The sequence below is a fragment of the Cibotium barometz genome, chromosome 45 (genome assembly GCF_041138505.1).
Source record: "Cibotium barometz isolate CiBa-2024 chromosome 45, ASM4113850v1, whole genome shotgun sequence".
NCBI lineage: Eukaryota > Viridiplantae > Streptophyta > Polypodiopsida > Cyatheales > Cibotiaceae > Cibotium > Cibotium barometz.
Window position 1 is genome coordinate 47,901,237 of NC_141090.1, and position 17,473 is coordinate 47,918,709.

The following is a 17,473-nucleotide window of genomic DNA, read 5'->3' on the forward strand; positions in this document are numbered from 1 at the left end:
ATTGTTGGTCCACCGGGAATGTGGGGAGTGTTGGGATCTTCACGTGCTTCTCAACCATCTCAAGCAAATCTGCCATCGCAAGGGTTCACAAGGTCTTGTGAAGGGAGGGTGGGTGGGAAAAAAGAAGAAGAGGCTACAAATAGAAGGCAATGTGGCTGTCCAATGGTGATGGCTGCCTTCTACCCGAGCTCCAAGTCCCGTATAGCTCAAACAGTCTCCAATCAGCACCTCAAATCAGCAAAACCTCGACGTCCCACTGTCTCCAAGCTTCAAGCCACCTCGGGCTCTGATTCCATGTCAGAATGCATAGTGGAAATGAAGACAACTGCTGTAGAGAGCAAGACATAGATGAAAGAGAGAGAGAGAGAGAGAGAGAGAGAGAGAGAGAGAGAGAGAGAGAGAGAGAGAGAGAGAGAGAGAGAGAGAGAAGCTGTGTAACTCTGCTATATACACCATAGAAAATCCCAAAAATATACAAGATGGAGTGTGGGGGCAAGGGGCCATTTTATATGGCCCCAGGTTGCTGGTCGGCCAGCCCATAAACAGGTTGACAGCAGCCTATGCTCACGACTGCCACCTGGACAGCTCATGACCAGCAAATACCTGGTCAGCCAGGTGCATGCAGTCGGCCAAGACTGCAGGACAAGAGTCGGGCAGCAAAAACACAGTTGGCCATCATTTGGGGGTAGCCGACAGCCCATCCACTCCTCCACGAAAAATAGGAAAAATATACGGAGAGTGAAGAAAAATGGGAAGACACTAAAACGGGCGGGCACACCCACAACAGAGGCCCTGACATAGTGTACAGACAAAAGATGACTGCTAACAACTTGATGGTTGCCCCTCTTGTAGGAGTACACATAATTCTAGGAATTCAATGGTTTCACAAGTTCTAGCCAGACGTTGATTGGGACAAACACACTTTTTGGATCACTCGAAATGTGTCCAAAGCCCCAGAACCATTAAGTTTGAGCGAGGAATCCTGAACTTTCCTCTCATAAGCCACTTGGAGGCTAAATGAGAAATCATGAAAGGCGCACAATGTGCGATGATCCAGACTACCTAGACGGTGGCCCGTGCTTCCAAGAAGTACCAGGCTCTCCATGACAAGTTCCAGAAGATTTTTATTTGGGATAATCTCCTTCCCCAGGTCTCCTCGTCTAGATCGGAGGTCCACAATGTAGACCTCCTTCCAAGCTCGGATCTCCCGAGCAAGTTTTCATACCGCATGTACAAGGCAATGGAATCGGAGTTGGACCACCAACTCCAAGAACTATTGGAATCTGGCTTCATATGCCCTAGTGTGTCGCCATTTGTAGCCCTGATCCTGTTCGTCAGGAAAAAAGATGGTTCTTCTCGATTGTGTGTCGATTATTGTGCACTCAATAAGCTGACTATCAAGAGTAAGTTCCCGATGCCTTGAATAGATAGATTACATTCTCAAGAGGTTGAATGGGGTCAAGGTGTTCTTGGAAATTGGATTTGAAGAGTGGGTACCACCAGGTTAGAATTGTTGAGGGGGACATTCCCAAGACAGCCTTCCATACGGAACGGGCTCACTATGAATTTGTGGTCATGCCTTTTGGCTTGACGAATATCCCTGCCACATTCAACTGCATGATGATTCGGATATTCAGGAACTTAATTGAAAAGTGTGCGTTCATATTTTTGGACAACATACTGGTATTTTCAGCTATGGCTGAGTAGCATGACATTGATGTGGAGAAAGTTTTGAAGTTGCTGGAAAGCAACGAGCTTTATGTCAATGAGAAGAAGTTGGAATTTTATTTGTTAGAGGTTCATTACCTTGGATACATGATCAATGCCGAGGGCATCCAACTTGATCCGGCCAAGGTGGTCGAGATAGTTAATTGGGAGATACCACAAACCGCATACGATATCCGATCCTTTGTGGGCATATGCCAAACATATTCCACCCACATAGACAAATTCTCTGACCTCTCGGCGGATCTCACCGGTCTGCTTAAGAGTGTCAAGACCAAAAGGCAACGGATCTGAATGACTCCATGAACTTGGAGGCAATCAGGAACCTCAAGGTGGCTTTTGTCTAGCGCTTGCCACATAGGACGAGCTGTTCCAAGTAATCACCGATGCGAGTAGTATTGCGATTGGAGCTGTGCTACAATAGAATGGCTATCCAATAGCTTATATGTCCCGTAAGTTACTGCTCATAGAAAAGAATTACTCGGTCTATGATCGGGAACTCCTAGTAGTAATTTAGGCCTTGAAACATTGGAAGCACTTCTTTTATGGTCCAGAATTTGAGGTTTGGACTGACCATCGGGCATTACGTTGGATTCAGACAATTGTAAGTGCACATTAGAGTGACCGCCAGCATCGCTGGAGCCAAATTTTCCAGCAATTTGGTGGTATTATCGAGTACCTTCCAGGAAAGGCCAACCCAGTTTGGCTGATGCTTTGAGCAAGAAGGGAATAGTGACTTTGATTCATAACACTAGACTCAACCTTATTGGTACACGACTCGATAACATGAAGCACATGTACGCGGATTCTGAGGAGTTCGGTACATAGTGGGAGCAAGCATTGGATGCCACAAGGCCATGCCACTTTTTGATACGAGATGGTTTTCTACAAAGGTTGCTTGTGTGTCATGAAGTTGTTCAGAGAAGCTCTTCTTCATGATGCCCATGATGCCATCATCACTGGCGGTCACAGGGACATGAATTCAACTCTGGAGAAGGTAGAAAGGCAATATTATTTGCCAAGAATGAGGCGAGATGTGTTCACTCATGTGCAACACTGTGATGTTTGTCAGAAAGTGAAAGCTCTTCGTGGGAAGAAGATAGAGTTGTTACAGCCTTTACCCATTCCTGAAGGGCCTTTCCAATATATATCGATGGATTTTGTCACAAATCTGTCTCTCATTCTGGGTAAGCGTAATACTCAGTGCTTAACTATTGGTGATAGATTTAGCAAATTTGTTATGCTTATTCCATGTAGGGCCAATGTGATTGCCAAAGATGTTGCCCATTTGTTCATTCGGCATTGGTATCTAATTGGTGGGATTCCTAGGACCATAGTGTCAGACTAGTTTACCAATCATTTCTTGAGGGCATTGTTTGATAATTTTGGTACTAAACTAAACTTTTCCAGTGTGTTTCACCCATAGACTAATGGCCAGTCAGAAATCTGCAAACCAGTTGGCCTTGGACATGCTGACCTATTATGTCCACAATCAACAAGGTAAGTGGGAATCATTTTTGCCTTTAGTTCAAGCAGTTTTGAATGATTCATTTTCTTCAGCTATTGGCAGGATTCTGTTGGGGTAAAGGCATTATGCCCACCCTTGTAGTGTGTACAAGCCCATAAGTTATAGTACATAGTACACTTAGTACTTTTAATGTACTAAGTGCACTATGTGTACTTGAGCAAATATACATGTGTGATAGGGGGGGGAGTCACACAATCACACTTGATGAGTTGACTTATCCCCACAACTATCTCTCTCTCTCTCTCTTCTTCTCTGTGTTTGTCTCTCACATAAAACCCTAACTCTACAGCTGATCTAACTCAGCTCCTTCAACTGGTATCAGAGCCATGGCGATTGCAACTGCAGCATTTGCTTGAGGAAGCAGGGATGCGTGTCCACAGGTATTTTTTTTTGACGCCAACTGCAAAGGCCACCGGTTTCACCACTGTAGCTGACTGTGGAGGTAGTAGCTTTCGCTGTCAGCCAGTTGCAGCCGAGGGCTGGTTTACAGAGCCGATAGCCTGTGCGTGTGAGCCTGGAGAAGAAGCGCAAGGAGTCAACGTTAGCAGGCGTGTGCTGGGCGCAGTCTGTGTGAGCGTTGGGTGTTAGATGCCTGGCCACAAGGCGTAAAGCCACTAGGCGGAGGCGGCGTCAACAAACAGCCTCGTCACGTGTAGCGCTGGCCAAGGCGTAACAAAGACACGCTTACGTGTCCCCGTGGAGGTCCTGTTGCCCACGAGGAGAGCTACGCACCAACGCCAACAGCGCACGCAGGCGTTGGGCGGATACGCGAATACACGGCACTGACGAGTATGTGAAGGAGGTGGAGTCCGTCGCCTGTCAGTTTGACTCCACGCCTTGTTGCTGACCTGAGTCGAGTACGCTTGGTAGCCTTGGTTGCCTCGCTTCTTCAGCCTGTTGCTTTTCGTGCGCCTACCTCGCATGCGCGTGCATCTTGGTCGCCTTCAGCAATACAGCCGCCCTCTCAATACCTGCACGGCAGGCAGCAGCAGCAGCATCAGCAAATTCGACGTCCACTTGCACAATTCAGATACTGTACCTGCAATTGCAACAGAAGTCAGCTGATTTCAAAGGTATATGCTTCAATTTTTCTTTGGGATTTGCAATTGAGCAGGCACAATCATCAATTGAGCAGGTACAAGTGCCAAATTGCTCAAATTTTGAGCAAAATTGGCAAAATTGGGTGACATTGGTCACAATCAGAGTCAATTTGCAGGAAATTGGATGTTGAAATTTGGGGCTTTTGATGTAATTGTGCAATTGGGCATTCATACATGCTGTATGATGTGAGCAATCTCACATTCAGGCCTAAATTGCAGGAAATTGCAGTGCAGATCAAAGGGCTTTTATGCCGATTGGATTGATTTGCATGCAGGCACTCGCATTTGATGCTTTGGGCAATGTGTTGATGCCTGTCAAGCACTCAATGTGCCTGTAAATCAAGGGGCTTTTATGTACTGGATGTATTTGTGGCCAGGGGGAAGCATTGTGAAGACTGTGGATGCCTTCATGTGCGTTAATGTACCATGTATGATCAAAAATTGATCTTAAATCAAGGGGCTTTTCAAGATTTTATGCTTGTTGAGCTTGGCAAAGCAGCAGGCAAGACTTTTATGCCTTGAATCCTCAGAAATCCACTTGCAGTCAAGGGGCTTTTGCCCAATTTCTGTTCGGGACTGTTGTATGCAGTGGGGTGGGGACTGTAAAAGTCTGATTTTCACTCATTTGGACAGCCAAGAGAGCATTTATTGCTACTGTACTTGTTGGTATAGATTTGGTACAACTTTGTACAAGTTTTGGCATGGCTGCACACTGATTTGAGTGAGGAAAAGGCTCATTTTCAGTTGCTGTACTTGCCGGTACAGATTTGGTACATCATTGGTGAGCACTTGGTACAGTACTTTGGAAGGGGAACAGAGCACATTTAAGGTGCTGTCCTAAATCTGCAGCAACCAGATTTTGGTGATTTTATCACATACAGTGGGAGTAGAGTTGCATTCGTGCTTCCGCAGTGGGAGATAAACTTTGGGAGAACAACTGTGAGCACTTTGTGTGCTTTGGTGCAGTGTTTGCACATCTTGCAGGGAGTCAGGCATTGACAAAGGTTGCATATTGCTATGGCAACCACAGGTGAGAGCTCTTCATTGCTTCACATCAAGAAGCTTGAAGGCTCACATAATTATGATATTTGGCAAACCCAGTGCTATAATGTGTTGCTCCAGAAGAAGCAGCACAAGCCCATCAAAGAAAGAGGTGTAATGCCCGCTTCTCTTAATGCTGAAGAATGGGAAGATATGGATGAGCTGGCAAGATCTACCATCATGTTGTCTGTGTCAGACTCTTTACTTTTCAGCATACGTGAAGAGAAGAGAGCTTGGGGAATGTGGCAAAGATTGCAGGACTTGTATGCCCAGCAAAGTGCCTCAAGCAAAGTGTATTGGTTGAAGAAACTCATAGATCTTCAAATAAAGGAAGGGGCGTCTATGACAGCCCATCTAAATGAGTTTAATGGTGTTGTCAGCCAGGTAATCAATCAAAAGTTGGCAATGGACGATGAGTTCAAAGCCACCTTTCTCTTATGCACTTTGCCAGAGAGTTGGGACACATTCAGGACAGCCACTAGCAATTCGAATGCTATGCTGTCATATGCAGATGTTGAGGGTGCTCTTCTTCAAGAGGAGATAAACAGGAAAAATAACTCTGTTGGAAAGTCCAATGCAATGAATGCACGTGGGAGATCCCAGCAAAGGGGTAAAAGCCAAGAACGGGGAAGGAGCAAGTCCCGCTCCAAAAAGGATTTGGAATGCCATTATTGTGGCAAAAAGGGACATATCAAAAAGCAATGCTACAAATGGAAGAATGATCAAAAGGAAAAGGCAAAGGAAAAGACAAAGATGAAGCCAAAGATGCAAAGCCAAAGGGCCAAAGTGGAGTCAAGATTGAAGAAGTCAATGTGTCACATGCATGTGACAGTGAGGATGAAGTCCTATTCACGTCTTCACTTGATGCCCATTCACTTCTTGCAGGAGATGGTCATGGTATGCACTCATGGATCATTGATTCAGGTGCCTCCTTTCATGTCACAGGTTGCAGAGACTTGTTTGTCAGGTATACTGCTGTGGCAATGGAGTAGTAGTTTATTTGGGTGACAACCATGCATGCAAGATTCTTGGCAGAGGTGATGTGAGGCTTGTGTTTTCAGATGGCTCACAGCTTATGCTCCATGATGTCAGGCATGTGCCTGAGATCAAGAAGAATCTGCTTTCTACTGGACAGCTTGATGATGCTGATTATGCTACCACATTTGGTCGTGGAAAGTGGAAGATTAGTAAGGGCTCACTGGTTATTGCCAGAGGCTCTAAGGTGGACACTCTTTACTTCATGCATGCTGGTGTTTGTCACCATGCTAATGTAAATGCAACCGAGCTGCCGGAAATCTCTATGTGGCATAGCCGGTTGGGACACATGAGTGTCAAAGGAATGGAGCAATTGTCTCGTTTTGGTTACTTGCCTTCTCTAAAGTTTTCAAGGTTTCAGTTTTGTGAGCATTGTATATATGGCAGGCAACTCCAGTGCCCCCACAAGAAAGCTCTTGGACAGAAAGATGCTCAGTTAGAGCTTGTGCATACAGATGTATGTGAGATGCCTCAACTTTCTTTGGGAGGGGCAAAATATTTTGTGTCTTTTATGGATGATGCCACACGCAAGGTGTGGGTTTATCCTCTTCGTTTGAAGAGTGATACATTCTCAGTGTTTCAGAAGTTTGTTGCTCATGTTGAGAATCAAACTGGAAAAACACTAAAGGCTTTGCGTTCTGACAATGGTGGAGAGTATATGTCCAAACAGTTTCAGGACTTTTGTGATGCTAAAGGCATCAAGAGGGAGCTGTCTACTCCTTATGATCCTCCACAAAACGGGACAGTAGAGAGGATGAACAGGACCATTCAGGAGAAGGTCCGTTCTATGTTGTCACATGCTGCGTTACCTCATGGTTTTTGGGCTGAAGCTGTTATGACAGCCGTTCATCTCATAAATAGGTCACCTAACACGAGGCTTGGTGGGAAAGTGCCAGAGGAAGTATGGACAGGGAAGCCTCCGTCCTACAAGCACTTGAGAGTGTTTGGTTGCGTTGCGTAGGTGCACATACGCAGGGAAATGCGCACCAAACTTGATCCTAAATCTCACAAATGCATATTCCTAGGATATGGTGACAGAGGTGAAATGGGGTATAGACTTTGGGATCCAGTGAATAGAAAGATTATACGTAGCAATGATGTCATTTTTGATGAAACATGCATGTATAAGGAGCCTGCAAGGCAACAGGAGCCTGGCAGAGTCATCTTTGATGATGATGGACATCATGGACAACAACCAAGGGCTGTAAATCAGCCATTACAGCAGCAAAACCAGCCCTTAAATGGTGCTGAAAATGGTCCAAATGGACAGCCAGAGATGGCAGAAGATATCCCTATGGATATACCACAGTTAGAGGAGATACCGGGCATGATATTTCAACCTTATGGCATGGAACAGGAGCTACCAATAGGTGATATGCACGCTGGATAGCAACCTGCAAATGATGGTCATTGGGTACGGAGGTCCACAAGACCCTCCAGAGCCCCTGACAGGTTTGTTCTAGGGGTTGACTACTTGATGCTCACTGACTGTGGGGAGCCCTCATGTTATAAGGAGGCTTTACAGAGGGCAGACAAGGCTCTTTGGGAGCGTGCTATGAAGTCAGAGATGGATTCTCTGCACAAAAATGGAACATGGAAGTTGGTGCATTTGCCTACAGGCAAGAAGGTTTTGCCATGCAAGTGGGTTCAAAGTTGCACCTGATGCAAAGCCAAGATACAAAGCCAGGTTAGTGGCTAAGGGCTTCAAGCAGGAATATGGTGTGGACTTTGATGAGATCTTCTCTCCAGTGGTCAAAATGACCACACTTAGAGCTGTATTAGCTTTGGTTGCTCATGATGATCTGGATTTGATTCAGATGGATGTGAAGACTGCTTTTCTTCACGGTGATCTCCATGAGGAGATATATATGCAACAGCCAGAGGGCTATGCAGTAAATGGAAAGGAGAAGCTTGTATGCAAGCTGAAAAAGAGTCTTTATGGCCTCAAACAGGCACCAAGGGAATGGTATCATAAATTTGATACATTCATGAAATCCCAGGATTTCAGGAGAAGTGACATAGATCACTGCTTATACACCAAGAAAGCTTTGGATGGCAGTCTATTGATCCTCATCTTGTATGTTGATGATATGTTGATTGCCGGGAAATCTCGTAAAGAGATGGATGTCTTGAAGAAGAGGCTGCATCAAACCTTTGATATGAAGGATTTGGGTGATGCAAATCACATTTTGGGTATGCGGATACTTCGGGACAGAAATCAGCATGTGTTGTATTTGTCTCAAAAGGAATACATTGGCAAAGTTTTGCAGTGGTTCAATATGGATGGGGGGAAGAAGACTAGTCTTCCTTTGCCTCCATATGTGAAACTCAGTGCTATGGACAGCCCACAGTTGGATAGTGACAGGGCTGATATGGCCAAGATTCTGTATGCTTCAGCTTGTGGCAGTCTCATGTATGCCATGGTTGCTACTAGGCCGGACATTGCATTTGCAGTGGGAGTGGTTTCTAGATACATGGCCAAACCTGGGAAGAAGCATTGGGAAGCAGTGAAAGGTGTCATGAGATACCTGAAGGGCACACAGGATATGTGCATTTGTTTTGGCAAACAGGATGCATTAGTGCATGGTTACACGTATTCGGATTATGCCGGTCATCCAGATAACCGGAAGTCTATTACCGGTTATGTGTTTACATTCACAAGAGGTGCTGTATCATGGATATGCAGGATGCAGAAGTGCACTGCCTTATCTACTACAGAGGCCGAGTATATTGCAGCCAGAGAGGCTTGCAAGGAGGCATTATGGCTATCTCGGTTAGTGGCTGATTTGGGTTATACGGGGGATATTCCATTGTTGCATTGTGACAGTCAGAGTGCCATCTAGTTGGCAAAGAACCCTGTCTTTGATGCAAAGACGAAGCATGTGGATGTGAAGTATCACTTCATCAGAGAGGTGATAGAGAACAAGCAAATTTAGCTTGTCAAAATTCATACAGATGACAACCTGGCTGATCTGTTGACAAAGAGTTTGCCTCCAGAGCGGTTTGCTCATTGCAGACACTTGATGGGCATTGGATGAGGCCAGTTTCAGCCTTGATATGGCCTTGTATACTATCATGTACATGCTGATTTTTCTTTTCCTTCATTTAAGGGCACTTTGCCTTTAAGTGGGAGGTTGTTGGGGTAAAGGCATTATGCCCACCCTTGTAGTGTGTACAAGCCCATAAGTTATAGTACATAGTACACTTAGTACTTTTAATGTACTAAGTGCACTATGTGTACTTGAGCAAATATACATGTGTGATAGGGGAGTCACACACCAACACTTGATGAGTTGACTTATCCCCACAACTATCTCTCTCTCTCTCTCTTCTTCTCTGTGTTTGTCTCTCACATAAAACCCTAACTCTACAACTGATCTAACTCAGCTCCTTCAGATTCCTTATGAAGCAACGTCTAAACTTCGTCTTTAGTACTTGAAGTGAACATGATGATGGAGTCTTACCAAGAGATTTTGGAATCAGTTAAAGACAGGTTGGGTAAAGCGCAAGGGGCCTACACTCGGTAGGCTAATAAAGATCTAAGGGATGTGAAGTTCTCGGAAGGAGATTGGGTTTATCTTCGGATTATGAAGCAACGATTGAAACATGTGGTCAAGCGATACTCAAAGTTATCGTTCATGAGCTTTGGACCTTTTCCCATTGAGAGAAAGATCAATGAGGTGTCCATGAAGTTGAAGCTACCTCAGAGTTAGACTATGCATGATGTGGTCCATGTCAGTTGGTTGAAACCATATGCAGGTCCAATCCCTTTAGAGATTACGAAGCGGAACCTGACATAGTTGATGAAGGTGAAGTAATGGTTCTTGATTAGATCCTTTTGCACCGCTTCAAGCATGGCTTAAGCCGAAGACAAAGACAATTCCTCACGAAATTTCAAGGCCAAGGGACCTACGAAGTGGTTTGGTTTGACAAAGACGTCTTTAAAGACTATCTGGCATTATTGATGGACTATTTGGAGGCTATGCAGCTTCCGTCAAGTTAAGCAGAAGGGGATGTCACATGCATCCTGCACTTGGATGCCACGTGGACATATGCGAATAGAAGGTGTAGGACCTAGAGTGGAAACTGGTCCCATGTGAGCCCCAATCCGGGATGAGTTAGCCAGGGCTCCACTCTTAGCATCCAAGGTCAGGTGTACAAGTCCCATACATGGTCTTGGTCACGTGTGCATTGTCCTACACATGAAGCAAGGCCAGTCCGTGATGTGAGTCTCCCTGTGGAATGCTGTCAGGTGTCGTGAGTATTTGGTCTGCAACCAGATTCTAGGCATTTGTCTAGAAGCATGTAGGTTGCGTGTAGAAAGGGGACAGCCCTTAGGGCTACCCCAGAGAAGGGATGGAATCCCTTGGCATTGGGCATGGGGTAGGCCTTTGGCCACCCCAAGGGGCCAACAAGGCCCATGGCTTTGCCCACGAGCCCATTCAAGGGCTGGGCAGGCTGTTGGCCTGCCAATGGGGCTTGGCCAACCAGCCGACAGGCCCTAGAGGCCAGCCCAGCGAGGCGGCCAGGGCCTAGGGGCTGCCCAGCAGCCAGGCACGCAGGCCCGGACAGCCAGCAGCATGTGCAAAGGGCCAACAGAGCCATAGTGTGAAAGCGTATGGTGAAAAAGGGCTTTTCCCTTGGTCGTGGAGAAAAACAAAACAGGCCGATTGCTGTAAAGCAAACTGACCAGGCTATAAATAGCCAAAGCATAAATCCACTCTAGTATCTCATAATTCACAAAGGGTTGCTGAATTCCAAGGGCCAGGACAACCAAGGGGAACTCTCAGCCAAGGTGAAGAGTGCAGGTCAATTGCTGAATACGTGGTGTCTAGGCAGGATCTGATGCCAATGTCAGGCGGCTACAAAGGAAGAATGACTAAATCTTGCAAAAGTATAGTGTTTGCAAACCATATCAATCAAAGACAGGAGTAAAACAAGTATTTAGAAAGGTTAGGTTTATGAGAATATACAATGCACCCCAGTTTTCCGCTTTCCCTTTATAATAGGGTATGTGCTTTGATTATCCTCACTGTGCTCCCAACTGATGTTGTTGGGCACCGCCTTGCAGGTGGTGGATCTAGAAGTGAAAGGGGTTTGCAAGGTAGATTTATTGTTGCAAAGGTGTTTTGGAGCTGCTGGGAAGCCCTGTCCGTAAGTGTGAGAATGAACACGCCTTTTGAGGGTTCGAGACCTTTCATAGGCTGTCTCCCCGGCTACAACAGAAGAATGACTTGGCAAGGCAACTTGGCTATGTCCTGCCCAACTGCTTTGGTGAACTATTCTTTGGTTGGCAAAGGTTCTGCTGTGCTCTTTTCTTGTGGTCTACACATGTTGCCTCAAGATAGTGAAATGCCCTTTCTAGGTGTGCAACACATGTATACCTACTCAATCCCTTTTCCACTTTATACCAGCCATTTTCTCATTTTGGGGCTTGCATTAGGACCTCCATATCTTTGCCCTACCTAATAGGTCCACAATCATTAGTACAAGAGGCAGTGATGCATGTGGCAGAGTTCAACACATGCTGCGAGGTTCTCCTGATGTTTGCTCCTTCCGAATCCAAAACTGTAAGAGTCTCCAAATAAATGCCTGAATAAAGGTTCCGTAGCTGCAATAGAACATCGTTTTCATTTAACATCTCTTAAGCTCAGGTCCATTTTTTAAAATGGTTAATTGGGTTTTATATCATTGTCATTTTCATTGTAATCGTTAATTCTTTGGGGTATTATTGAGGGTAGCATTTGAGACACATGTGATAGTGTGGAATGTTGCCATGATTTTAGCAGAGAATCCGTTGGTTGTCTCTGTTTTGGATGGAGCTGCTATAAAGTCTTTGCTAGAGGACGAGGATGATTTTGCAATGTTGGCAGAGAACTTATTTACTGAACTGGATGTGGAAGACACTGGGAAGGTCAGCTCTGATACGCTCCGCACGGTATTGGTACAGATGGGATTGGAGATGGGTGTGCCTGTGCCATCAGGTAACAAAATTGCTACTATGTCTTTCCTTTGTGATGCTACATTATGCTTCTGATAGTGATCTTTGTAAGGCCTGAATCCACAATGGAAGTGTAATGTGTGTACTCATTTTGCTCAAATAACAATAGAATAAGCCTTGTGCTTGCTGATGGCATGGCATGCGTAGTATTGATGTAAGTCATTTGTGAGTAATGCATTTTTCCTGCTTCTAAATTCTGGCAACTCAAATGATGGAGCAGTATTGGGACCTTCTGAATTTTCAGCTTATATGACTCTGCAATTTATAGGCTTAGTAGTGACCTCAGGGAGTCTTTTGACACGGCCCCATTCAAAAAGTTCTTTGATAGGCTTCGTAGATTAAACTTCCCATCAGATCTTCTTAGGGCAATAATGGCACTATATGAGCATGTTAGTGGACGGGTTAGAACTTGAATGGGAATGTACAATGAGACTAGAAGTAACATTGGGGTGAAGCAAGGTTATCCACTATCTTCAACCCTTTTTGGATTATACTTTGATGAGGTGGCTGATTTCATTGAGAGATCCAGGGGGTCTGGCTCTTTGTTCCGCCTTTGGTATGCAGATGACATTGTGCTCATATCTTTTTCACCTGAGGGGTCACAGAAACAACTCAATGCACTTGAGGAATTTTAGTATACAAATGGATTGGATTTTTACCTTTCATACCTCCAAGGGGAGAATGAGCAGGCATACTTTCACCTATAGAGAGATACAAGTGGAAGTGGTGGTGGGCTCATAGGTGAAAGTATGCTTCGGTTTCTGTAAAGCAGTAGAGGCTTGCCTTTGTAAGGGTTAGACTGAGCAGGCATACTTTCACCTATGGAGAGAAACAAGCGGAAGTGGTGGGCTCATAGGTCTATACAGGTGTATCACTTTTTGTAAAGCAGTAGAGGTTTGCCTTCGTATAAGGGTTATGGTTCCTTGGCACATCCTATTGTTTTCAACAAGTTATATTCTATACGCATACAAATTTATTACAAAACCTTATCACTGTCCTCAGAAAAAAGCTGCGGATTGGATTGGGAGAGCCAAGCAACTGCCCCCCAAGTCATGCATGGCTCGGCCACTCAATTTGCCCATAAGTTGGGCTACAGAACCCCAAATCTGCTGTGCAGTGCTGCATGCCTATAAACAATGTTGTACAGTCTTAGAATCTGCCGCACACCTAGGACAGGAAGGTGCTACACTGAAAAACCGATCTCCACTGATTGGTGGGGAGACCACCATGTAAGAATAACCAAAAGAAATGAGAGATCTGGCTCCTTCTGTATGAGTGCCAAAGTCTATGCCAATATCTGCGCTGCATCACTGGAGAAATATCATAGCTCTCCCAATGAGGCCTGAGAGTAGGGAATCTATGCATCTGTCGAGTGAGGAGAAGCCTGGCATTTCGGACAGTGAAACTGAAAAAAGGAAGGCTTTTCAAAGGATCGAAGGCATCAATCCACTTCCACTCTCCTGGATCCCACTGAAGATATCTAATAGGATTGCCACCATATAACCACAAACACCAAGAGCCATGAGTCACTATGTGAGGATAAGGGTCAATGAACCAATGCTTCCTCGAACGACCAACAATCCTCACTGGACTAAGCCTAGTATCTGGGATGATCTCCTCCATACTACATCTCCTCAATCTCCCTCCAGGCATGATAGAGTAAATGATGCAATCTGTAGCATCCTGGCCCGGGAGAGCAATGACCTCCAGAGGTATGCCTATCCTCGAAAAAACTCCCAGCCAACTCGGATGATAGTCTCCGTGAAAGGTCCCAGAAAGCCACTCATGCGGAATAGCTGCATCAATCTGATCAATGCGAATGCAAGAGCCCCTAAGATGCTGAATGGATGCAGCTTTTCGATCCTCCGGAAGACTCTTAAAGGTCTTCCAAGCAAGAACTGTGTATGCACATCTCTCCCATCCTGACCACTGCATATAACGAGATGCACCAACTGGCCGACCAGCCTCATCCCTAATGAGCTCGTTCCACATAATAGGTTGTCGGTCAGCCTCATCCAAAGACCTAGGAAGCCTTTGTCGCAAAAAAGATCTCATGCTTCTCCATGCTCTGACAATGGCTGTAATAAGAGGGGAAGATGGTGCCCTGATATCAGCCTCTGTGAACAAAAAACGTGTGCTGGGCATCCAGTCTCTCCTGACCTTGGGTGTACATCCGAAAATCTGAGACAAGAAAAAATCCTTCCAAGGTTCAGTGCCTGGTAGGAAACCTCTGACCACAAGTTTGCAAAGCAACGCCCCTGAACATCCAGATCGATAATATTCAAGCCCCCCTCTTGTTTGGGCTGAATAACTATGAGCCAAGCTACCCTGGCACGAGTGTCTGAGGTGCCATCCAAACCCGACCAGAGAAAATTGCGGATCAATCTCCGCAATTAGCCAATGCACGCACGATAGAAGCACCAACAAGAGGCAAAAAACCAAGCTGAGGCAAGCAATACCTGATTAGCCACCAAAGCTCTGGAAGCTAAATCTAATCTCTTGGAGCTCCAATGGAGGAGCTTCTTCCGGATACTCTAAGTACCGGAGCAAACTGCTGTGCAGGAGAAATATCAATCCCAACTTGGCATCCCAAATATCTAGCAGTGCATCCTTTGCCGATCCAAGTAAAACCAAGCTCTGCACCCCAAGCAACTCTCGATGAATCACTAACCCAAAAACCAACAGATTTGTGCCAATTAATGAGTGCCCCTACTACCAAACAGAACTCCTCTAGTGCTACCCGGAAGGAACATAAGGATATATGTGAAGCCTCCAAGAACATGGCTGTGCCATCAACTAACTCAGAGTCAACCAATTCCTCTCGACTACGAAGAGGCAACCTCAATCCCGAAATACTAGCAGTGGAGCGGAGAAAGATGCTCATGGCGTCTGCAACTATGATATATAATAATGGGGCTAAAGGGCAGCCCTCCCGTATTGAGCGAGAAATCTGAAACCGCTCTCCTCTATCACCGCAAGCGAGCACTCTACTGTGGGCATCACGATACATGCATGAAACTCCCTTGATCCATCTCTGAGAGAAGCCCATATGGCTAAGAGTACCCTCAAGGAAGTCCCAATCCACTCTATCATAGGTCTTCTCAAAATCCAAGAGCAGAATGACTAAGGGTTGATTGCTCGCTTTAGCCCATTCGACAGCCTCCCAAAACGAGAAAATGTTATCAAAGATGCTCCTGTCGTGTAAGAATCCATTCTGAGTATCATGAATGGCATCCTACAAAATTGGCTACAATCTGATGCTCACTGCCTTATAAAGAATCTTGTAGGTAGTCCCAAGTAAGGTGATAGGTCTCCATTGGCCAATCAATGTCTTATCCCCGCTCTTAGGAATAAGATAAATAAGCCCCTCAGTGAGAGAAGAAGGCATAGAACCTGTGTCCCTCATCTCCTACAGAGCCGATGTGATCTTAGCCCCAATCTCATCCCAAAAAGTAATGAAAAAAATACGGGAGAGGCCATCCTCCCCTGGACACTTACCATGAGGTAAGGCATGAAGAGCATGACTGAACTCTTACATAGAATAAGGGGCATCTAGAGCGGCACACATCTCCTCAGTGATCAAATGTGGCAATGCATTCCAACCTTCCTTTGTGCCCTGTGTCTCAAATCAGAGTGCGGCTTAGCACTAAGAAGTTGGCGATAGAAATTAGTGGCAATCTGTCTAACCATAAGAGAATCTGAGTGAAGAGTGCCATGTGAATCCTGCAACTGCCCGACACTATCTGTGGCATGAGATGGGCCGTGAGTAGCAAAGAAATGTTTGTTATATCTGCCACCCATTTGTGTCCAAAAGGATTCCTGGGCATGGAAATAGTACTCCGTGTGCTGCTCAAGAGAGTGATGAAGTTTTGCCCTAACAATACATAAAGAATCTGCAACCCATTGAGCATGAGGATGTTTCTCGTGCTCTTTCTGCAAGGCAGCCAATCTACGTCTAATAGCCCTTTCTAAATCCAAGGCCTCTTGCCTCTTAGACAAGGCACATGTGTGATAAAAGTCACTAATATCATAGAGAGTAGAGGCCTGTAAGAAATCACGAGATCTCCAAATATCAAGCATACGACGTGATAGCTCTGCATTTGAAAACAAATGATCAGGGATGTGTACATGGGGTGCTGATCCGTGGCAATTTGGATCTGTAATACATAAAACCATTGGGCCATGATCCGATTTAGAGGTGCCTGTAGCAATAAAAGTATGCCCACCTCTGTCAAGCACCCAATCATCCACATAAAATCTGTCTAACCATGCATAGATACATCCTGCATCTCTTCTCTTGTTAGACCATGAATAAAGAAGAGTGGATGGACTCCTCAAAATGTCATCCTCATGCCAACAATCTCTGCCATGAGTGGAGAGTATAAACCTCTCCCAAGACGCTCTTTCAAGAGGATGCACCAAGCCCTCATGTCCATCTCTTTTATCCGTTGGCATCTCAACCATGTTAAAATGCCCACCAATAATCCAATGGTCGGCAAGAGGCATCAGTGTAGTGAGAGATTTTCAAAAGGCAATCCTCTCACCTCTATGGTTAGGATCATAGAGGTTGAGAATACCAATGCGTGTAGTACCTTGCATAAGAAGGATCCACTGCGCTCTCGTAGGCAAAATGACACCATGTCCAATGATGCAAGGCAAGATCAAAGTTGAAACAGAGATACAGACACCACCCTTGGTACCAACAGCCGGTGACCAAAAGGTGTCCCGAGAGAAGCTTGCCTGATCTCCTACACTGGCTAGCATCCAGTTTATGCTCTTGCAAGAGCAATACATCCATAGGTCCACCTGTGATTGCACAATGAAGTTGGGTTTTTACAATTTGTTTCTTCTGACGTGGAAAAAAAACCCCAAGACCCTGAATGTTCCAAGAGACAATCCTCATAAGGACTCAGAGTAGGAACAACCAGATCTCGTGGTCGACGAAGGACCCTGTTTAGAGGCGGAAGTACGTCTCGCAAAGGTAAGGGAGGGAAAATCTGACGATGTAAACCTTACCTCTCTCTCCCACTCCGGGGAAAAGCG

The 17,473-nt window shown here is 45.4% G+C and overlaps 1 protein-coding gene across 2 annotated transcripts in view; it reads left to right on the plus strand.

Moving 5' to 3' along the window:
* Nucleotides 1-17,473, plus strand: part of LOC147612835 (calcium-binding EF hand family protein) — a 68,366-nt gene that overhangs the window by 10,911 nt on the left and 39,982 nt on the right. The window contains exon 2 of one of the 2 annotated variants that reach the window (XM_086783480.1): nucleotides 12,216-12,413. In XM_086783480.1, the coding sequence (XP_086639606.1) occupies nucleotides 12,216-12,413 (198 nt within the window). The remainder of the gene's footprint in view (nucleotides 1-12,215; nucleotides 12,414-17,473) is intronic. The other variant, XM_086783481.1, reaches the window with a different exon arrangement.